Below are 24,003 nucleotides of genomic sequence, written 5' to 3'. Positions count from 1 at the left end.
AGAACATTTAACCCTTAAACATGTTAAAGGTTTTATTTAGACGTTTTAAAATAAAACTTGAGTGTTTTTCAGAGTTTGCTTCATGTCTGAACAGCCGTCAGTTTTCCAGCCAATCAGGTCTGTTTACACACCAACGCAGACTTCTGGCTGGAGGAATATTCTAGAAGGATCGCTGCGGTTAAAGACGCCTCTCTTATTGAATTTACACTTCCCATGACTCATTTGTGATAAGCAGCAGAAGTCACATGCGCTCATGTTGGGGTATTGTGTGTGCGTGTTAATGTGCACACACAGACACTTGTGTTTGTTGTGTCAGGGTGGAGAGCAGGAAACCAGGGAAATTAGAGGTGCAATTAAGCTTTTAAAAGGCTTTTTCAGAGGAAATGAGCTGCCGCCTGCTCGACAGATGATAGGCCAGATAGGAAGGAGACGTTTGAAGTGAGATCCAATTATCTTGTGATGTTTCTGAAGAATACAGCGATGGATGGATGGCGGCATGAACGACTTCATCTCGTGCTGAAACGACCTTCAGCACCAGCCGCCCAATTGTCTGGTTGCTGTCCGTGTTTATGTCGGGTGGCGTATCGTGTGATCATGTGACACTGTGCCTAATCAGACCTGATGTTTTATTTCTATTTGTTTAAATTTTATGGCAACAAATTAGAGCTTGAGTAAAGAAAAGAAGAGGTTAATGTGGTTGTAAGCAGTAGCAGCTGAAGGAGAAGGAAGCTTTATGTTTCTCTTTATGTAAAGATTTATATTCTATAGACAGATTTCACTCAGATGAAAATAATAAAGGGGCTCTGGTTGGAAAATCTGGTCATTTTGCTTTGGATTAGCAGGATTTAAGCAAACTTGCTGTTTCCGTTTAAGCCCACCTTTAAGCAAAAGCTGTAATGCAGCTAATTTAGCTGATTCTGCTCAATAATCAATTTAATTTTCATCTTTGCCTTTGTCTGTGAAACGTCGTCGCTGCCGTTTCTCAGCTGACATCACTTATTCTTCGCAACCTGGATTAAATCCTGTCAATCAATCCTCCTTTGTATTATCATGTGAAAACTGTGTTTTATATCGCTAACGTCTTCATGATGACGACGTGAGAAGTGTGTTTTATATCGCTAACGTCTTCATGATGACGACGTGAAAAATTTGTTTTATATTGCTAACGTCTTCATGATGACGACGTGAGAAGTGTGTTTTATATCGCTAACGTCTTCATGATGACGACGTGAGAAGTGTATTTTATATCGCTAACGTCTTCATGATGACGACGTGAAAAGTGTTTTTATATCGCTAACGTCTTCATGATGACGACGTGAGAAGTGTGTTTTATATCGCTAACGTCTTCATGATGACGACGTGAGAAGTGTGTTTTATATCGCTAACGTCTTCATGATGACGACGTGAAAAGTGTGTTTTATATCGCTAACGTCTTCATGATGACGACATGAGAAGTGTGTTTTATATCGCTAACGTCTTCATGATGACGATGTGAGAAGTGTGTTTTATATCGCTAACGTCTTCATGATGACGATTGTAAAGTGTGTTTTATATCGCTAACGTCTTCATGATTACGATTGTAAAGTGTGTTTTATATCGCTAACGTCTTCATGATGACAACGTTAAGTGTGTTTTATATCGCTGGCGCCATCATGATGATGTGAAAAGTGTTTTTATATCGCTAATGTCTTCATAATGACAACGTGAGAAGTGTGTTTTATATCGCTAACGTCTTCATGATGACGATTGTAAAGTGTGTTTTATATCGCTAACGTCTTCATGATGACAACGTTAAGTGTGTTTTATATCGCTGGCGCCATCATGATGATGTGAAAAGTGTTTTTATATCGCTAATGTCTTAATGATGACAACGTGAGAAGTGTGTTTTATATCGCTAACGTCTTCATGATGACGACGTGAGAAGTGTGTTTTATATCGCTAACGTCTTCATGATGACGACGTGAAAAGTGTTTTTATATCGCTAACGTCTTCATGATGACAAAGTTAAGTGTGTTTTATATCGCTGGCGCCATCATGACGACGTGAGAAGTGTGTTTTATATCGCTAACGTCTTCATGATGACGACGTGAGAAGTGTGTTTTATATCGCTAACGTCTTCATGATGACAACGTGAGAAGTGTGTTTTATATCGCTAACGTCTTCATGATGACGACGTGAGAAGTGTGTTTTATATCGCTAACGTCTTCATGATGACGACGTGAGAAGTGTGTTTTATATCGCTAACGTCTTCATGATGACGACGTGAGAAGTGTGTTTTATATCGCTAACGTCTTCATGATGACGACTTGAGAAGTGTGTTTTATATCGCTAACGTCTTCATGATGACGACGTGAGAAGTGTTTTATATCGCTAACGTCTTCATGATGACGACGTGAAAAGTGTGTTTTATATCGCTAACGTCTTCATGATGACGACGTGAGAAGTGTGTTTTATATCGCTAACGTCTTCATGATGACGACGTGAGAAGTGTGTTTTATATCGCTAGCGTCTTCATGATGACGACTTGAGAAGTGTGTTTTATATCGCTAACGTCTTCATGATGACGACGTGAGAAGTGTGTTTTATATCGCTAACGTCTTCATGATGACGACGTGAGAAGTGTGTTTTATATCGCTAACGTCTTCATGATGACGACGTGAGAAGTGTGTTTTATATCGCTAACGTCTTCATGATGACGACGTGAGAAGTGTTTTATATCGCTAACGTCTTCATGATGACGACGTGAAAAGTGTGTTTTATATCACTAACGTCTTCATGATGACGACGTGAGAAGTGTGTTTTATATCGCTAACGTCTTCATGATGATGACTTGAGAAGTGTTTTATATCGCTAACGTCTTCATGATGACGTGAAAAGTGTGTTTTATATCGCTAACGTCTTCATGATGACGACGTGAGAAGTGTGTTTTATATCGCTAACGTCTTCATGATGACGACGTGAGAAGTGTGTTTTATATCGCTAACGTCTTCATGATGACGACGTGAGAAGTGTTTTATATCGCTAACGTCTTCATGATGACGACGTGAAAAGTGTTTTATATCACTAACGTCTTCATGATGACGACGTGAGAAGTGTGTTTTATATCGCTAACGTCTTCATGATGATGACTTGAGAAGTGTGTTTTATATCGCTAACGTCTTCATGATGACGACTTGAGAAGTGTTTTATATCGCTAACGTCTTCATGATGACGACGTGAAAAGTGTGTTTTATATCGCTAACGTCTTCATGATGACGACGTGAGAAGTGTGTTTTATATCGCTAACGTCTTCATGATGACGACGTGAGAAGTGTGTTTTATATCGCTAGCGTCTTCATGATGACGACTTGAGAAGTGTGTTTTATATCGCTAACGTCTTCATGGTGACGACGTGAGAAGTGTGTTTTATATCGCTAACGTCTTCATGATGACGACGTGAGAAGTGTTTTATATCGCTAACGTCTTCATGATGACGACGTGAAAAGTGTGTTTTATATCACTAACGTCTTCATGATGACGTGAGAAGTGTGTTTTACTTCGCTAACGTCTTCATGATGACGACGTGAGAAGTGTGTTTTATATCGCTAACGTCTTCATGATGACGACGTGAGAAGTGTGTTTTATATCGCTAACGTCTTCATGATGACGACGTGAGAAGTGTTTTATATCGCTAACGTCTTCATGATGACGATGTGAAAAGTGTGGTTTTTTTATCGCTGGCATCTTCACAATGACGACCTTCTCCATCTTGTCCGGGAGCCGTTTTCTCAGCAGGATGATTCAGAACTGACGGTGAGGCTGAGCGTCAGCCATCATCTTGTCTTTTCAGCACCAGATGACCTGGATGCTTTGACGTGGAAATGTTCGCGTTTGTGCCGCTGCTGTGAGGTGCGCTGGATGAAAACGCTGACTAGACACTTTTGCATCGTGTTTGTATCAACAGGCTGAAGCTGGAACAAACTCTTCTGTGGAAGACGAAGGCAGAGACAGATGAAGAGCATCACACTACTCACACTGGAGAGCCATCACATATGTTAGTAAAGGACAAACCATGATGAGGAGGAAGAGGAAAGACTGAGCATCATCTCCATGGCTCTGAGCTGCTGTTAGGTCTCTGGATCAGAGTCCGAGACGTCACAGGTAAAATGTCTGTCAGTGACTTTATGAATGTTTTACTCACCGCGGACAAACGAGCTGAGCATGATCTGTTTGACTTTATGTTCACACAAGCCACGATGTAAGGCATGCTGAGGGAAAACGAGACGCCGCTGCCCTCACAGCATGTCTTTCTTCTTCTTCTTCTTCTTCTTCTTCTTCTTCTTGCTGTTGAAGTGAAACTTGCTCACTGCGCCCGCCAGTGAGAATCAGCTGACGCATCAGTGAGCTGTAAGCAGGTCTGGATGATGGCAGTAACTAATGTTCGCTGCACTCACCGGATCTATTGAAAAGTCTTTATGTGATTGATGGCTTAAACAGAGCAGGCGAGCGACCCAGCAGGTCCAGGGAGGGAAGGCGGACCCGTACAGCCAGTATGATGACCATTTTGTCTGAACTTTCTACTGACGGCATGCAACGTTTTCTTTAATTTCTTTTTTATTTTGGTGTTAGAAAACGATCACATCCTGTTTGATTCGACTCAATTTTATCAGTCATGTCTTGACTCTGGTCAGCCTTAGGATGAAGTGAGAAAACAGCTTCTGTCCACTAACAAACAGGTTTTTAAGGATCCAAAGATGCAGATCGTTGATCAATGGAATAATTGAATGATTATTGGCTTTAAAACTCGATGCCTGCAATACACACAATGCAGCTGTTCTGCCTGAGGTTCGGTTGCCATACGAGCAGTTTAACTCGCTGGACTCCTGAACATCGACTGGTAAAATCTACTGCAGAGTCTTTACAGACCACAGAAGAGTTCCCAGCTGATGCTTCGTTTTGGCATCTAATGGTCACTTTTCTAAAAAGTTACCAAATAATCAGACATGTGGACATATCTGCTGTTTTAAGGCTTCGTTCTTTCCTCGCTTTTACAATCAAGCCATTCTGGCGTCTTGCAGAGCCATTCATGCCGCGTGAAGCTGACGTGTGATCAGATGCTGAACATGAAATACAGCAGGAAGCTGTCAGTAAATAACGGGCTGATGTCATGCTTTTCTTTTCTTAGTAACAATTTGTTCCCTTTATCATGGATAAAACGTGTGTGTGTGTTGAATCATGTGTGAACCCTGCCAGAGTTCAACAGAGTCTGATTTTCTGCATCTTTTTGTCAAAACAAATATTCCCAGTTTAGTGACGTTTTAAGTGTCGAATTGCACCGTTATTAAATTCGCTCCGTGCAGTTTATCAACGGGATGTATTTTTATTTTATGTCTCTAAAAATCAGAATTAAAATGTTTTATATCGCAAACAGAAACATGTCTGACACTGTTAACATGGCTATTAATGAATGAACTTCTCCTCTCATTTATATAAATGTAAAGATTAAAGGTGCAGTTAGACTGAAAATGCTGTAAATGAGTCCAAACTGCAGCCGTGATGTATTTCTATGTTACAGTCAGATCATGTGTGATTAGATGCAGAAAAATGAGTGTTTTCCATCTGCCGCTGCCTCTTTAATGAATATTTTGTTTTTATCTTCAGGATCTCATTCCAAAAAAAAAACTAAATGATATTAAAAAAAACAAAAAAAACCAAGACTTTTTGTTGTACAATTTAAAAAAAAAAAAAAAAATCTATTTTATAGGTTTTTTTGCCATTTAATTTGTTTTTACTCCTCTGCTTGTTTTGGAATAAAAGTCCTTCTGGTACCTCAGCAGGCCAGCCACTTCCGTTTGGCTTGTCTGAGTTTGTGTTGTGTTTTTGGGGCTCGCCTCGGCACCAGATCGCCTCCGCTGGAGACGAGCACCTGCGGCGTTTGAAGACGCCGGGACAAATGAGTTGCTTTAATGTCTTTGTGTTTTATTTTTGTTCTGGGGAATAAAGCAATGAATTGGAATGAAACTGCAATATGTACAGTTTTTATTTGTTTTTATGGAAATGATCCTTCCACAGCTGGTTGTGTGTAAAATGAAGTTAATTTATAAACAGCTGATGGTTTCCGTTGTGTTGTTTTGTCCACTACTGATCCGATCAGCCGTCGGTTCGGGTGCAGGAGGGGTCATCCTCCATCACTGGCCCTGACCACACACTTCTGCTGCTTTTCCAGCTTTTTTTTTTTTTTTTTTTAACAGAATCGCTTCTTTCCCATGAAATCAAACTAGAATGAAGCTTTTTTTTATTCCCTTTTTTATTAGATTGTATTTGTTCAGAATGAAACATCAGAACGTTGCTGCGTGATCTTCAGACAAGGCAAGCTGACTCATCTTCTTCTGCGTTTTTATTTTGTTGAGTTTCTTCGTCAAAATTTTAAAATCCAGTTCGGATCAAATGATGGGCGGCGCCCGGTCAGGCCGCCACAGCTGACCAATCAGAGCAGACCCTCCCTCCTGCTGCTCAGAATCTTGGATCAGAATCAGAGATCCAACATGAAAGATTAAAATGAATCAAAGTTCAGATTTTGGTCTGAAAGCCGTGGCTGAGAGGAACGTCTGCTCCCACGTCAAGCAGGAGTTCACCTGTCAGGTTTACTGTTGATTATTCTGTTTTTGCTCATTCGGCCAATAAACGTTTTTCCTGAACATTTCCAGATCGTTTCGGATTCTTTATGCCGTCAAACGTCTTTAATGTTGAGTTTAAGAGTCTATTTGATACAAGAGATGATTTCACACCGATGTGAGCTGATAATCTGCCCGCATCAAACACGGACACCTCATTCTGGTCCCATAAACATGGACCCCCTCATTCTGGTCCCATAAACATGGACCCCCTCATTCTGGTCCTCATTCTGGTCCTGTACACACAGACCCCCTCATTCTGGTCCCGTACACACAGACCCCTTCATTCTGGTCCTGTACACACAGACCCCCTCATTCTGGTCCCGTACACACAGACCCCTTCATTCTGGTCCTGTACACACAGACCCCTTCATTCTGGTCCTGTACACACAGACCCCCTCATTCTGGTCCCGTACACACAGACCCCTTCATTCTGGTCCTGTACACACAGACCCCCTCATTCTGGTCCTCATTCTGGTCCCATACACACACAGACCCCCTCATTCTGGTCCTGTACACACAGACCCCCTCATTCTGGTCCTCATTCTGGTCCCATACACACACAGACCCCCTCATTCTGGTCCCGTACACACAGACCCCTTCATTCTGGTCCTGTACACACAGACCCCCTCATTCTGGTCCCGTACACACAGACCCCTTCATTCTGGTCCTGTACACACAGACCCCCTCATTCTGGTCCTCATTCTGGTCCCATACACACACAGACCCCCTCATTCTGGTCCTGTACACACAGACCCCCTCATTCTGGTCCTGTACACACAGACCCCCTCATTCTGGTCCTCATTCTGGTCCCATACACACACAGACCCCCTCATTCTGGTCCTGTACACACAGACCCCCTCATTCTGGTCCTGTACACACAGACCCCCTCATTCTGGTCCTCATTCTGGTCCCATACACACACAGACCCCCTCATTCTGGTCCCGTACACACAGACCCCTTCATTCTGGTCCTGTACACACAGACCCCCTCATTCTGGTCCCGTACACACAGACCCCCTCATTCTGGTCCCGTACACACAGACCCCTTCATTCTGGTCCTGTACACACAGACCCCCTCATTCTGGTCCTCATTCTGGTCCCATACACACACAGACCCCCTCATTCTGGTCCTGTACACACAGACCCCCTCATTCTGGTCCTGTACACACGGACCCCCTCATTCTGGTCCTGTACACACGGACCCCCTCATTCTGGTCCTGTACACACGGACCCCGTCATTCTGGTCCTGTACACACGGACCCCCTCATTCTGGTCCTGTACACACGGACCCCCTCATTCTGGTCCTGTACACACGGACCCCCTCATTCTGGTCCTGTACACACAGACCCCCTCATTCTGGTCCTGTACACACGGACCCCCTCATTCTGGTCCTGTACACACGGACCCCCTCATTCTGGTCCAGACTGGATTTCCAGACCGCTGATGTGGAATCTGTGACATTGTTGCTGTAAGACAAGAAGAAGCAGCATGGCTGGTTTTCCACGTTGTGAACAGCCTGGCTTCTTTAGTTCTGGTTCTGGTGTGGATGGGCCGCGGTGCGAGTTGCGCAGCTGCGCAGACTGGAGGCAGATCGGTGCAGATGTGCGCATGAAGCAGCGCTGCGCCTGGATCTGCCCCCATCTTCTGCTGCGGGACGTTTCTCTCAAACTACGACCCAATCATTGGGTGTTGCGTACTTTCAGCTCCTCCTCGTCCGAAGCAGCATCAAGTCAGACGGAGAGATGCAGCGCGTGACCGGAAGCAGCAGATTTTCCTTCAGAATAAGAGTTTTTTGCACCTCCGTCCTTCTGGCCAGGTATGACTCATCCTGTTTGTCCAGCAGGATGAATGTAGTTAAACTCATATTTTTAACCTCAGTGATGCATCAGTGAACACATGTTTCAACATCAGTGCTGCTTATTAACACCAATAATCTTCATTTTATTATCTGCTATTTTATTTGCAAATAAATGTAAACAGTGAAATCTAAACTGTCATATTTCTCTCAGGTGAGTGCATAAATATTTCATCACAAAAAGGAACTGAGACGGAGATTAGAATCAAATCCATGACTTTTTAATGAGAAACTGTCTAATTGTTGAGAATAATTCTGTTGTTTTTTTTTAAACCTCCATCTCTCTTAGCATGTTTTTCTGTTATTTAATCTATTTTCATGTTTATATCTGTCAACAAAATGTCAGTGAAGTTAAATAAACCTGCATCATTTGTGCGAATAGATTAATAAACTGCAATCTTTGACAAATTTATTGTTCATTTATTTTCTGAGCTTAAACAGAAGTTTGAATCTAATCTTGTCTTTTTCTCTTTTTTTGGGACCAGTTGGGATCAAAACCTCGTCTCAGGAAAACATGAAACGGCCACAAAATAACATTTAGAAATTTGTCTGGATGGGATTTTCACTGATTTCGGTGTCAGAGGATGCAGTAACTTTACAAAAGAACAAGGTGTAACTAAATTTATCACCTCACATTTATAAGTATAAAGTGCATTTATTGTTGGGTTTATATGACCTGCACACACACTAAGTTCTGTGATCACTGCAGTAACTACATTCACTTCTTGCTTTGAGATATTTGACATTTTTCAAACAGTTTGACTAAGTTTTTTCTTGTTATATTTCTTGATGCTTCAGAAATAAATGTTTTGAGTGAAAGTTACCTCATTGTCGGCAGGAAACTCCAGTCCTGCTGCAGGTTCAGATGTTTTCCAGCTCTGACACACCTGAGTTTAATTTAATGGAGCTTCTCAAGGACTTGTTTATATGAATCAGATGAGCTGAAACATGGGAAACTTGCAGGAGTGGGGTGCTTGTTTGCACCGGTCCAGATAAACACACAAATGGTGGAATTTTAATGTCACTTTAAGTCTAGTTTACATCACTTATAACAAAGTGCTCCTGAACCCTGGCAGGTTTTTACAGGAACACGACCAAACGACGACTAATTCTGCTTTCAATCTGTATTCTGCAATCTGACTCTTGCTCTTTGCTTTTAGCTCTTTCTTTTACTCTCTTCTTTAATTCATTTCCAGAGATCCTGTATAATGTTAGCGTATTATTTATTCAATTCAATTCAACTTTATTTATATAGCGTCAAATCACGGCAATGCCATCTGAAGACGCTTTACAGACAGAGAGGAAAACATAATGAAAGCCAATTCATAACAGCCTATATAAGGAAACCAACAGATTGAGTTGAGTCCAACTCAATCTCCCATCCTGAGCAAGCACACTGGCAACAGTGGGAAGGAAAAAACTCCCTTTTAACAGGAAGGAAACCTCCGGCAGAACCCGGCTCAGGACAGGCAGCCATCTGCCTCTGCTGTGTGGGGGGAGGAGGACAGAAAGACAACAGACAACAGGAACTGCTACTCCCGGCCAGGGAGACCTGCTGAGACAGGAGACATACATGTTAATGATGCAATAAAGAGAAAGAGAAGGAAGCTCAGTGTATCAGGAAATGTCCCTCAGCAGTCTAAACCTATAGCAGCATAACTAAGGGATGCTAACCATCCCTAGCTATAGGACTTATCAAAAAGATAAGTCTTCAGCTTAGTCTTAAAGGTGGGGAGGGTGTCTGCTTCCCTAACACTAACTGGGAGCTTATTCCATAAGAGAGGGGCCTGATAACAAATGTTAGGGTTTTGGACCAGATAAGTGTTCAACTTCTTCCAAGACCCTTTTCGAACTTAAAAAGCTTGTTTTGTTTGTTGTAATGACTATTTGTTCTGTTTTAAAGTTTGTTGGGTTTTTTTAGCTCGAAATAGATTCTTCAAAAAAAAAAAAAAAAAAAAAAATTGAATGATTCAGCCATGGTGTACATTCATGGTGTTTGTTCAAAATATGCCCAATGCATGGATATCCAGTTGCTGGCGCATGATGTAGGCGGAAAGAGGATGCTGAGAAGTGACTCAGCATCCTGGAAAGCAAAGGTTGTGTTCAGCTTCCATGGCTGCAGGAAAGTTCATGATAAATGTCACATGTGCCATGAAAACGAGTCAAACGCACATTTTTAAGGTGAGAAAGCTTAAAACAGTGGTACTTAAAAGCAGTATTTTTCAACAACTGTGCCGCAGCACACTAGTGTGCCATGAGAGATCATCAGGTGTGCCTTGAGAAATTATCCAGTTTTACCTGATTGGTCTGAAAAGCAGCTCTGTGTTCATCCCATAGACTGTATGGCCCGGGTGAAAGAAAATAAAATTCCTTTTTTCTTGTGTTTATCTTGTTTCTATTCAAGATACTTTGACAAGATGACTTTATATTAATTATATGGGCTTTTAAAAAAAATTTTTTTTTAAAAAAACCATCTTGGTTTATGGTGTGCCTTATGAGTTTTCAGTGGAAAAAGTTGTGCATTGGCTAAAAAAAAAAAAAAAAGTTTTAAAAAAACCAAAAACATTGCTTTAAAGTGTGTGAAAATAAATCCAGCTGTTTGCCTTTGCCTTTATTTTGTAACCGGAAGGGAGATGTAGAACTACCAGCAGCTTGACAGTGGTCCCATCTCGCTCATGTCTGGAAAGCATCGTTGAGTTCACTTTGCCCGGTGCGCACTGAGGACTCAGCGGGTCAGAGAGCTCCAGCATCCCGCAGACCGAGCACCGGAGGACGGCAGCGGGGACCTGAGCAGCTGCCCCGCCGGCTGGACTGCAGCAGACACCGGGACCAGAGGAGGGGAGAGCCGTGTTTACTGTCCGGACTCAGATGAACAGACCACAGCCAGCTGAGGAAACGCAGCTCGAGCAGATTGTGGGTCTGACCGCGAGATGAGGGCGGCCGGCAGGCAGGTGACCATGACGGCGGAGAAGCTGAACGGAGACATGAAGCGGAGGCCGAGCTACCCCGGAGAGCTGCGGGCCAAACACGCCAACATGTCCAGTAAGATCTGGGTGAAAGTGGCGATGGCCATCGCCTATTTTCTCTGCGTGTCCGTGGCCGCCTTCATCCTGGTCATCTACTACGTGCTGTTCTGGACACCGGACAAGCCGGGGAACGGCACGGACACGGGGAACAGCACCAGCATCAACCGCACCATGTGCACGCAGAACTGAACAGCACGCACATCAGTCCCAGGTGACGCACACACCTGACAGGAGCCCGCAGCAGTTTGGATCCCCGCATGCTGGGTGCGGATGGGGAGGGGGGGATGTCTCCCCTTCTCCTCCAACACCTCCTGGGGTTTTTTTTTTTAGCTTTCCTTTTTCCTAGAGGTCACATCTCAGCCTCCACTTTCCAGCGCGAGGATGTTCCTCCTTCCTGGGACCTTGCCCTGCATGCAGACACGGGGATTCATGTGAAATCCTTCTTGAAATCATGGGTGGATTCTGATCCGCTGGGCCACCTGGGCACAGACATGCAAAAGCCTCACAGTCCCTCAGGACTCCCTCTGACATTCAGCAGGTAAACCAGAAGGATTTCATGATTCAGGTCTCAGTGGGGCCACATGGAGATTCATCCTAAAAAACAGACTGAAATGCTAGTCTAACATCAGATTATTCAGTTATTTGGAGAATTTAACAAATGAAAATGTAAAAGAAATGTATTTACCGTTTGGTTTTTCAGGAATATACTTGAGGTTTTTTTGTCCTTTTCCCGTCATTTGACTTCTGGATCACATGTTTTACCATCATCGACATGGAAAAGGAATTTTGTTCACTGCAGCAGATTTTTTCTTTGTACTGCATTCAAATGAACTGCTGCACACTTTACTGAGATTTTATATAACTTTCTCATACTTACAGTAATACTCTGTAAAAACTTTGTTTTGACATGTAAAATCAGAGTATTTGTGAGCAATATCTGTGCCCAGTTGGTCCACTCATCTTTTAACTTTTAAATCCTCATTTCTGCCTGATTTAGAGCTGAAAACTGACAGAAACGCATGAATCTACCGGAGGAACACGTTAGATGAAGACTTAATCGGGGGAAAAAAAGAAGAATAGTAAAGAAAAACTTTTAACTTCTGGAGAAACATGAGAAAAAAATCTTCAAGAACTTTAAAAAATCAAACCCTTAAAGACCCTTCTGCATCCTGGAAACTCCTTCAGGACCTCCACCTCTCTGCACTAATGGACACAACATATTCCTGCAGCAGAATGATTGCCTTTTCTTTTTCTTTCCACAGCAGGATGCTGTTTTTATTCAGGTATGAGAAGGAACTCAAAGCGATGCTGTACTGTAGCAGACGTAGCCTAAATTGTGGTCTTCAGTAGTTGGATGCAATGCAGGGTGACCACGCAGTGTGCTCCAAGTAGTTGCAGCAGTTTTACCTCTTTTTTTGTCTTTCGTTGCCTCAAAGAATGAGCATAAATATTCAGTGCAGTGTCACGTTTGTACTTCTACTCGATGACACGCTTTGCTCACCTCACTTCATAGTTTAGGCTACGATCTTTAAACCTACTAGACTGTTTTATTTACAGTGTAGCCTTTAGAATATACTGTTATGATATGATAAACTATGCATTTATTCCAGTGTGTGTGTGTGTGTGTGGTTATTCTTACTGTTGTCAACAGATGAGGTAAAACAGACGACTGAGCAGCCTTTGTGTTGTCATGCCGCTCTGACATAAAGCAGGACGATTTCACCAGGACGGCTATTCTGGTTTGAGCAGGAGTCGTTTCTGCTTTCGTAGAAATGACCTCTTCTCTGTGAAATCTGTGCTCTTTCTGCAGATCACGCAGAACATTCAGCATCAACAGCAGCTCGAGCTCCTCGGCTGCTAAGAATCTACTGACCTTTCTTGTGTTTATCATGGTTTAGGGATCTGAGAAGTGTTTAGACTTCTCTGATAAACAGACTTCCAGACGTTCTTTGGTACATAAAACGACAGACAAAAATGCAGTTGTGGATCAAATTTACTTTTGTCTTCTTAGATTTTATGTTGTAGATCTAAAGCCAGTCAGGCTGTTTTTACCTGTAGAGTTTTCTGTTAGAAAAGTAGAAAGATTCAGGGCTGAAGCGTGCTGGTGTGGATTAGTCTGACCCAAAGACTGTCCAAGGTTTTTTATTATCTTAAGGCTCAAATCTGTTTTCATTTTAACCCAAAATTCATCGGCTAATCACTTCACTAAAAAAAACTTCACAGTTTAACCTAAAAAAGAAAGAAAAACCGCAAGAGAGGCAAAACCAAAAGATGATTCTGCACAGGACTGGCTGCTGACCAGTAAGGGTGTCAGCACTGGGTATATAAAGCACATTCATTAAAGTCAAGGCAATGTACAAGACCGCTCCAGATGTTCCAAAACATATCCACCATCATATTTATGTTTAGGTTATTTCAGTACCACACTAAAATTTTACAACAAAAAAAATTGACACAGAGTGTCCTGGTTCTGTTGTCATGGTGCAAAAAAAAAAGGAAAAAGTTGTTTTCTTCCATCCGTGCCCTTTCCAGACACGAATGGGACATGACTTATTAATATGTACATCTGTAAGAAAATAAGTATTGATAAAAGTAATAGAATAACTTCAGCAACTACAGAGCAGAATATTGGAAAAAGATCAGGGAGTCTGAAATGTTAGAGTGTAAAGGTAAAGAGGGGAAACCAGCATTGGATGGGTGGAAACCAGCATTGGATGGGTGGAAACCAGTGTCGGCTGGGTGGAAACCAGCGTCGGCTGGGTGGAAACCAGCGTCGGCTGGGTGGAAACCAGCGTCGGATGGGTGGAAACCAGCGTCGGCTGGGTGGAAACCAGCGTCGGATGGGTGGAAACCAGCGTCGGCTGGGTGGAAACCAGCGTCGGATGGGTGGAAACCAGCGTCGGCTGGGTGGAAACCAGCGTCGGCTGGGTGGAAACCAGCGTCGGATGGGTGGAAACCAGCGAACCATCAAGCAGAACTGCAGGAGAAATCTTCTGCACGAGATCGGGAGTAACCTGAAAACTTTTTTCACTGTTGTTTCCAGAGAGAGAAATATGCTAACATCAACTTACCGTTAGCATCGTCTTAGTTCACAAACTTTTAAAGTGGAACTATTCTGTGCATTTCAGGCTAATTTATTAATTAACAGAAGGATTAGGCTCATATGAACTCAATAAAAAAAACAGAATACAATGTCAACACATAGCATACAGCCCTACATGTTGGAACCTGAATCAGACCCTGAAAACGAAGTGGAAAACAGCAACCCACAGCAACGAATGCAGCAGGATGTCTCTCTTTGGTAAACTCACCAGCCATCGTTGGGAATAACTTTATCCCACGTTTTCCACCCGCCTGATGTATTTGTACATGCCCTTGTTAACCAGTAGAAGGTAACCAATCACCGAACCTTATCCCCCGGGACGTCACAAGGATTTCCAAGTAGAAAAAACTCTAAAACGACGCGTTTTTCGTCGCCATGGAAACCGAACGGAGCGCGTGCTGGAACTCAAACTCAAACATGCGTTTAGGTGATAAAAAAAACAGTGTCGTTCACATGTCTGATGAGGATTCAACACTGTAACACTGTAGAAAGCTCAGAAAATTTAAAATACCATCATAGGAACCCTTTAAACAAAAACTCAAAATTTTCACTTTGAGAAAAAATTTACACATAATCAAATTATCACCCCGAATTAAATGATGACCCTCAGCAACATGGAGGCCACCACTCTGGCGGAAAAAGCTGTCTCTGCCAGGTGATATGAAACCCCGGGGGGATGCGGTCTGACACATCCACCTCCTCCCTGATGATGCTAAGTGGGAGTGATGTGGTCTTCCCAAAGCTGAAAGATGATCCTGATGATATTTCTTACATAGAAGAGTGGAACAACAGTAAAATAACACTTTGGATTTATGGCCCGTCACGTCTGAGTCCTTGTTAACCAACATTTACTGTTGATTAAATCAGAGATGTTTCTGCCAGATCACATCCGTCACCTGTCACACACACACACACACACACACAATCCCACCATGGTGTGCTCCAGGGATTTCACTCCATGCATTATTTCTAACAGCTCCACTCAAACTGTCTGAGAGTGCCTGCGCCTCCTTCCATCAATAATTAAATTTGCAGCTGAAGTTGTCAGCAGCGGTTCTTCCTCACAAGCTGCAGCAGCTGTGACCTAAAGATGAGCCTGGCATGACTCGGCATGACTCAGCAGAGCTCAGCGTCCCGTCCGGACTGCAGCAGCAGCAAACACTCTGCAGCAGTTCACACCTCTCCAGCAGCTTCTGGACTTCCCCTGCTGCTCAGATTTACTGATCTCTTACGCCTCATCATTCATTCAGGCAGATTTTAATCCCCTGCTCGCTGTGCAGCTTTATGAAAGGATGGGATTTAGTTAAAGGCGAGTTTACTAAATGAATTTCAACTTCACATGACACAATGCTGCAAATGGGAGGAGTTTCACTCTAAATGCTGCAAAATTTCATTGGCTGGAATTATTTATCCATGCAGACGGTTGGTAAAGAAAAGTTCTGCACCGAGCTGAGACGATGTGTTTTACTGGCATGATTTGATGCTGCTGGAGTCTCTCTCTGCACAAGTGCACAAATCACAGCTCTGGCTAAATGACTAAATAACCGTCAGGTGTTTATTCTGTCTGGCACAAGCTGCATTCACACCACAAGCCTGAAATATGGATCAGGGCTGTTTCTACCTCTTTTGTGAACTTCTGCTGCTAAATCAGCTCTGCTCAGGGTCACTGAGCTGTGTGCAGAGGTGTTATGTTCTTGTCTTTTCTTTCTCTTATTATCAATTGTTTTCAGAAAACTTCTCTATGAAATGTGTTGAAATGACATAAATATTCACTCAGACTGAAGCAAGATGGTAAAGTTTAATCTCACCTGGGTTTTTTTTCTTCATATTCTTATATCAACAGCCTGCAGGCATTTTTAAAGATTTTTGGGGATGTTGTGGCCTTGATGAGGCAGTGCTGAGAATACACACAGGAATGTGTGTTAAAGAGAAGAAGATATGCAGGAGTGATGTACATGGTCCAAGGTCTGCAGCCACCAGGACTCCACATAACACTCGTTTTGCTGATAATTAAGAATTAAATGGATACATCTGAAACAAAAACACATTTGGATATAAAATGTTTTTATTTTGAAATGAAAACATTTAAAATTCAAACAGTCAAAGGCATGGACAGACCTGCGGTCACCAGGCAAGTTTTTATCTACCACAACCATGATTATTTTTATTTCTGTCATTTTTTTCAGTCTTTCTGTTTTTAAATAGTTTCAATTTATTTCTTAGAGCTTTTTGAGTTGTTGTACTTCTCAGCACGCAAGCTTCAGGTGTGTGTTCTGTGTTTAATGCACCTCCAGGTAAAGCCTGTGCAGCACAGACACACTGTTTTTACACAAACATATCAACTCTGATGCAATATTTTAGGATACAGGACTTTTCTGGACCCATTTGTTACAACTTTCTGCATCCTCACAGACTCTGCAGCCTGGCTGCTGCATGGTTGTCATCACTTTTATCAGCTGCACCTTCATCATGCGGATACAAACAGAAAAATGTAAGAAATGGTGTAAATTTGACCATATGCATGAGCAGCAGATGCATTTTTCCTCCCTTCCAGCCAGTCACCCTGCACTAATTCTGCCAAGCTGGTCTTGTGCACGTGTGCTGCAGCTCTTCTATGTACAAAATGTAAAGTTCAGCTGAGATGCATGAGCTCATCTGAGGGCATCAGGGGATGAGAAATGACTGAACCAACAGCAAGCTGCCTCCTGACCGCAACGTGACAGGAAAGTGTTTCAGGTGAAGAGCAGGATTTCCTCGCAGAGTTGGACAGAAGAGCCGACGTATGGATGACCAGCAGCTGAGCTTAAATCACCATCTCCGCCTGAGCTAGACCTGACAGGTGAAGACTGAAAGATTCCTCCAATCTGACTCATCTTTTTGTTGCCCTGATACTAAAGTCATGAAGTAAATTAATGTAGAAAAGTCAAAAGTTTTATAAATGAGCCATGAAATTTTAAAAATCCTCAAATTTCCCAAATTTTTTAAGAATTTATGCTCCCAGGAGCCAATTTTGCATTTATTTCAAGATTTAAACTAGTCTGAAGTTCAGGCTTCCTGGTTCAGAGCCAGAAGCTCAGTTATCACCAGACATGAAGCTGCAGTGGAGCAGATTTTCACACAAACATCCATCTAACTAGTAAGCATATTATTGACAGAATAAAAACTACACTGCAAAAAATCCAACTTGTATGGGTTGGATTGAAACAGTCGTTTAAGTAGGTAAAACATGAAAATATGTATTAATGGCATTTAAAGCAAGAACGTTAGTAATCCCAACAAAACAAGCAAGTTGTTTGCCCCAAAACAATTAGGTGAGTCGTTAAAAATGATAACTTTAAGTTGGAGTTCAATACAAGGGACAACAGTTCTGCTAACGTTAATTTCTTTGTTGTAAAATGCGGGAAAACCAACTTTTTGAGTTTGCAATTTTCACTTGAAGTCTCACTTGGCTGTGCTGCCTCGAGCTGGACTCCACGCAGGTAAGTTTTTATTTAAATTAGGTTTAAATGGTGTGGGAATTGTTGATTAGTGTTGTGTCGTATGTTGTAGATTTATGGAGGAGGTAACCTAACATTTTCAGCATTTAAACACAAACAGCTTTTCACTCAGCATCAGTTAGCAGAACTGCTGCATGAGTTAGCAGCTAGCTTATCTGGGCTGATACCGTTCAAACAGGACAAGACATGTTAGCTTCAACTGGTTAGTACCGTTCAAACAGGACAAGACGTGTTATCTTCTGCTGGTTAGTACCGTTCAAACAGGACAAGACGTGTTATCTTCTGCTGGTTAGTACCGTTCAAACAGGACAAGACGTGTTAGCTTCTGCTGGTTAGTACTGTTCAAACAGGACAAGACATGTTATCTTCTGCTGGTTAGTACCGTTCAAACAGGACAAGACGTGTTATCTTCTGCTGGTTAGTACCGTTCAAACAGGACAAGACGTGTTATCTTCTGCTGGTTAGTACCGTTCAAACAGGACAAGACGTGTTAGCTTCTGCTGGTTAGTACCGTTCAACAGGACAAGACGTGTTAGCTTCTGCTGGTTAGTACTGTTCAAACAGGACAAGACATGTTATCTTCTGCTGGTTAGTACCGTTCAAACAGGACAAGACGTGTTATCTTCTGCTGGTTAGTACCGTTCAAACAGGACAAGAGGTGTTAGCTTCTGCTTGTTAGTACCGTTCAAACAGGACAAGACATGTTAGCTTCAACTGGTTAGTACTGTTAAAACAGGACAAGACATGTCAGCTTCAACTGGTTAGTACTGTTCAAACAGGACAAGACGTGTTAGCTTCTGCTGGTTACTACCGTTCAAACAGGACAAGAGGTGTTAGCTTCAACTGGTTAGTACCGTTCAAACAGGACAAGACATGTTAGCTTCTGCTGGTTAGTACCGTTCAAACAGGACAAGACGTGTTAGCTTCTGCTGGTTAGTACCGTTCAAACAGGACAAGAGGTGTTAGCTTCAACTGGTTAGTACCGTTCAAACAGGACAAGACATGTTAGCTTCAACTGGTTAGTACTGTTAAAACAGGACAAGACATGTCAGCTTCAACTGGTTAGTACCGTTCAAACAGGACAAGACGTGTTAGCTTCTGCTGGTTAGTACCGTTCAAACAGGACAAGATGTGTTAGCTTCTGCTGGTTAGTACTGTTCAAACAGGACAAGACATGTTATCTTCTACTGGTTAGTACCGTTCAAACAGGACAAGACGTGTTAGCTTCTGCTGGTTAGTACCGTTCAAACAGGACAAGACGTGTTAGCTTCTGCTGGTTAGTACCGTTCAAACAGGACAAGATGTGTTAGCTTCTGCTGGTTAGTACTGTTCAAACAGGACAAGACATGTTATCTTCTACTGGTTAGTATTCAGTTAATTCATGCTCGCCTACTAGCTGCAGCTAAAGGAGTAGCCATTAGGGTTTTAATGCTAACACATTAGCTGATATTTCATGTATTACGCATCAGGACAACATGGAGCAGTTTGTGTAACACTTTTTTGTAGTAACATTTACATCATGCCAAGTTTAATAAAACACTTCATGGTACTACCATTTACATATTAAAATGATAAGATGTAAGTTATGTCAGAGTTGATAAAATTATTATAGTGTAATGGTAGGAAAGGCCAGTCTACCTATTTAAAATATTGTGTTGGTCAAAATATAGGCCTGCCCTGAATTTACTGCATTGCTTTTGATTAAAAAAAGGTTTAAATATTTGTACTATGACCCACTGTGAGCTCCCAGGCCTGAATATATTGTCCTTCTGTTTAAAAACATTGAAATGCATTTAATTGACTGCCCTGTTTTATACTGACTGCTGACTTTCTTAACCTAAACTGATGTAGGCGTTGGGTTTAGGTATAGATACGGGGTGATAACCTTAAATAATAAATGTTATTTGTAATTAATGTTTACTGCAGCAAAATGTATTAAAAATAAAAACACTGAATGTGTTCTCTGTTCAGCTCAAGGGTCGAGTCTAGTCTTTGCATTGTCATTAAATTTATAAAATGTTATGTGTAACATATAACATTTCGGCTGACTGCCTTACTAATTCCCTGCAAATTGTCATCTTTGTTTTTCAGATTGAAATGAATGCAGTTCAAGTTCTGCAAGTTTACCAACGCCATGGAAGCTGTTCAGCTGAAACATTATCGGCCACATCACAGAGGTTCAACACGGCTTTGCAAACACAGGGACAGCTGCACTTTCAGAACCATCAGTGCTTTGAAATCACATCTTTCACGATTGCATAGGACTGTCCAACTATTCTTTTTTATGAGCACAAGCTGTCTTTCATTTTTCCTATATTGATAAAAGCACAAGCTGTTTTTTTATTTGCCTTTTTATTTGATTCAATGCTGCTAGTTTAAATAAAACTAAGGTTTTGAGGATGTATGTTGTATCTGTAATTATTTATGCATTTGATTAGAAGTGATTGAAATTAAATTATGAAGCTGAGTTACATTAGCAGTGTGCAATTTTAAATTACTCTTTAATTATTCTGCTTTACTAACTTAATCAAATTCAAATGGATTTTGTGAAAGAATTTGAGTTATTACAGTGTAAAATGATAAATTATTACAACTCATTAAAGAGTTAGTCAAGTAAGGATTAAAATAACCATGTATATAACCATGTAGATTTTTAAATTAGTACAACTTGTGGAACAGTTACCAGAAGTAAAGATGAAAAGTTATTACAATATAAAATTATAATTTAGTGGAACAATTGATTTGTAAAAAATCCTAATTTAGAGTGGAGCAAACTCAAAAGCAAAACTTAAAATATTTAGTTTAGGTGTTCAACTTAAAATTTTATCGAAGTTTGTTGCCTTGAAATTTTAAGTTCACCCAACTTTTTCTTTTTTACAGCGTATAGATTCATTTTAAAAAAAAACAACAACAACAAAACAGGTCTGTTGCTTGTAAAAACCTGTTAAAGTTGTTTCAGAAAAGGAAAAATAAAGATTTTAGCAGGTGAGCGAACTTGTGGCAAACCTTTTTTTTTTAGGAATAAATTGTTCTAAATGCACAACATTTTACACCTTTTCTTCAACTTGATGTTGCTCTAAATGTGTTTTTAGTTGAGACTGAACTAAAAAAAAAAAAGCATAAAAATAAAAGATTACATCTGTGCAAATAAGGATGATTAATGTTGGATTTTATCATTAAAATGTTTGATCTTCAGGAAGTAAATTTAGAAATTTATGAGGTGTGATTTAGCAGAGCTGACTATATTTTGCAACAAATTGTCTCTCTTATCTTCATGGCCTTTTCCCGACACACTTGACCTCCTGTTAAAGTAATTAGCCATCGTGTGATGCTGCAGGACTGATGATGACGTGTTGCTTCTTACAGTCCAATCAGGGCTTTCATTACTTCTGAGGAAGATGGAAACCAGTGAAGCTACTCAGCAAGCTGCTGAACTGTGGAGAAGAGTAATTTAGTCACACATTTTAATCACAACAGCCTCGCCTGCATGAGTTTTCACCTTTCAGCTGTTCCTTTAAAAAAACAACTCAAGCAAGAGTTAGTTTTAACACAAGTTAAAAATAAAAACAACCATAAAAATAATTAAGAGCCTTATTTAAAGGTAAATTCTTTCACCGCTTTTGAAATATATCTGCAGTGTTTAACCAGTGAAAGCAAAGAGGAAGAAGGTTCTACAAGCTAGGTCCCTCCACTTCAAAAGACAGATCTAATCAATTCTTATAAGACTTCCCAATCTCAAACTGTGGGTTGGGGGTAAAACCGAAGCAGATCACGCTGTAAGGAGGAGCTTGACATCTGTGTTTGAGTCATTCTGTTGTAGATTTGCAGCTGTTGGGATCATTGCCCTGGTTTATAAACCAGTTTCAGCCCAACGCTACAGCCAGACAGATGGTCTCTCATTTGGCTCTAGGAGACTTTGGTACCCAGGAGTTCATGGTCCCCTGACTGACTGCAAAGCGTCCAGGTCCTGCTGCTACAGAACCAGCCCAGATCATCAGCCGTCCACCACCGTGCTTGACATCTGGGATGCTGTTTGTGCTGATATGCTGTGTATGAGTTTCTCCAGACCGTCTGCTCTGCATTTTAACCAAATATCTCTCTGTTGGTCTGATCTGTCTGGAGGTGATTGGTCCAGAAGTTTTGTGGTTCGTTCAGATGCAGTTTTCCAAAGCTAAACGGTGCTGCCGTGTTCCTTTCAGAGAAAACAGGCTTTGTCCTGCAACTCCTCCAAACTAGCCGTATTCATTCAGTCATGTTGTCATCGTACCGTCATAACCTTTAACATTTAACATGCTCAGTGTTGAATGTCATGCCTGGAGATTGTCTGGAGACTCTAAGATGTAACTCTGGGGGGGGGGGGGGGGGGCGTTGCAATTTCTTTTAGCATGTTTTTTTTAGCTTTCTCACTGTAGAATGGTTTGGAAATATTATTAACCTTCCAAATCTTTATCTTCATATTTTTTCTCCAGGGATGAGCCAGATTTGACCACTGGGTGTCAGTGTTGTATGGAGAGAAAACAGCAACAGAAAAAGTTGTGAAAACTACTTCAAATGACATAATTCATCAAAGTTATGACCAACAGCATCAGGAAAAATAAACTGGCTTTCTAAAATGTTTGTAACATTATCATTATGAATTGATCAGAATACCATTTAGGCAACACAACTAATGTGTTTTACATAAAGAACATAATGCCTCTGAAATACTTTAGGTGACACACCGACATCTACGTCAGATTTCATGACTACTGTTCAGCTGGTAGAAACCACAATTCCTACAAGTCCAAATCAACCAGATGACGTGAGAGCAAGCCGTACGCACCATCCTGTGTGAGCAGAATTGTACAAACCATTAACATTAATCTTTATTTTCTTTGTAGCGATGTGCAGAAGTCAGTTAAGTCCTTTCAGGGGGTGGCTTCCACCTTTGTTTGTCTGTGCTTCAATGAAAAAAAAAAGCATGTGAAATCTAACCCTTTCATTACCTCAGAAGGGCTTTTCTGATCCAAGCTGAGATTAAATCTTTTAAGCACTAAAGAGATTCTTCTTTATGAGAATATTTTTCTGCTAAATCCTATTTACAGTTATGGGTGGCGTGGGTCAGGGGGGAGAAGGCTACATGTGGTCAATAAAACCCAGAGTCAGAGAATCACACACTGAGAGACAATTTAGGGTCACTTATTAACTTGATGTTCATGTTTTTGGACTGTGAGAGATTCAAACTCTGCTCTGAGGCGACAGCGTGGACCACCACATCACCACAAAGCCCCCCTGTCCTGCTTCACAGCTGTGAAATCACCTTGCAGTCACCTTTTCTCCACCTCCACCCGCCTCCACCTCCTCTCTGCTCCTGGTTAGTACCTGCAGGATGAACAGTAGCACATTGCTATGTTGATACAAAACAAGTGATGCCACATTGGTCAAGAAGCTCCACGTCTGCTCAGCTTATAACCAACAGTCAAACTAAACTCAAATATTTGTTCTCAGCGGCTGCGGTCCTTCCTGTCCGCCACTCCTCTGTCGAACAGGAAAGGCAGGAAATGGGGTGAATGAGAGCCTGTTAGTTCATCAGCTGCAGCTGTCCCTCTGCTGTCTCTCTTAATGAATCAGTGACCAATCCTTCATTTTCCTCTGCTGATTCAGCTCATTCTCTCACTTCTACTTAAACACCAATACAAATCTATTTGAAAGAAACAGTGTTTCTAATATAGAGGTACATGTACCGCTTGGGGTTCTTGGAGAAACCACAGGGAGTACTTGAGAAAATAAAAAAGCAGGATAACTTGATCTGTCTTTTATATGCTTCTTAATAGATCTTATCATTAGGTGGGTGAGTCTGTTCAGATGTTCAGCTACACACATGTGGA

At 41.5% G+C, this 24,003-nt stretch overlaps 1 protein-coding gene across 2 annotated transcripts in view; it reads left to right on the top strand.

Annotated features, from left to right (window-relative positions):
• ccdc9 (coiled-coil domain containing 9) overlaps positions 1–5,969 on the top strand; it is a 32,904-nt gene extending 26,935 nt beyond the window's left edge. For both annotated transcript variants that reach the window (XM_079246210.1, XM_079246209.1), the window contains one exon: positions 3,944–5,969. In XM_079246210.1, the coding sequence (XP_079102336.1) occupies positions 3,944–3,948 (5 nt within the window). In that variant the 3' untranslated portion in view covers positions 3,949–5,969. The remainder of the gene's footprint in view (positions 1–3,943) is intronic.
• The last annotated feature ends 18,034 nt before the right edge of the window (positions 5,970–24,003 follow it).

Source organism: Telmatherina bonti (genome assembly GCF_933228915.1).
Source record: "Telmatherina bonti genome assembly, chromosome: 9".
NCBI lineage: Eukaryota > Metazoa > Chordata > Actinopteri > Atheriniformes > Telmatherinidae > Telmatherina > Telmatherina bonti.
This window is presented reverse-complemented; position numbering and strand designations above follow the sequence as displayed.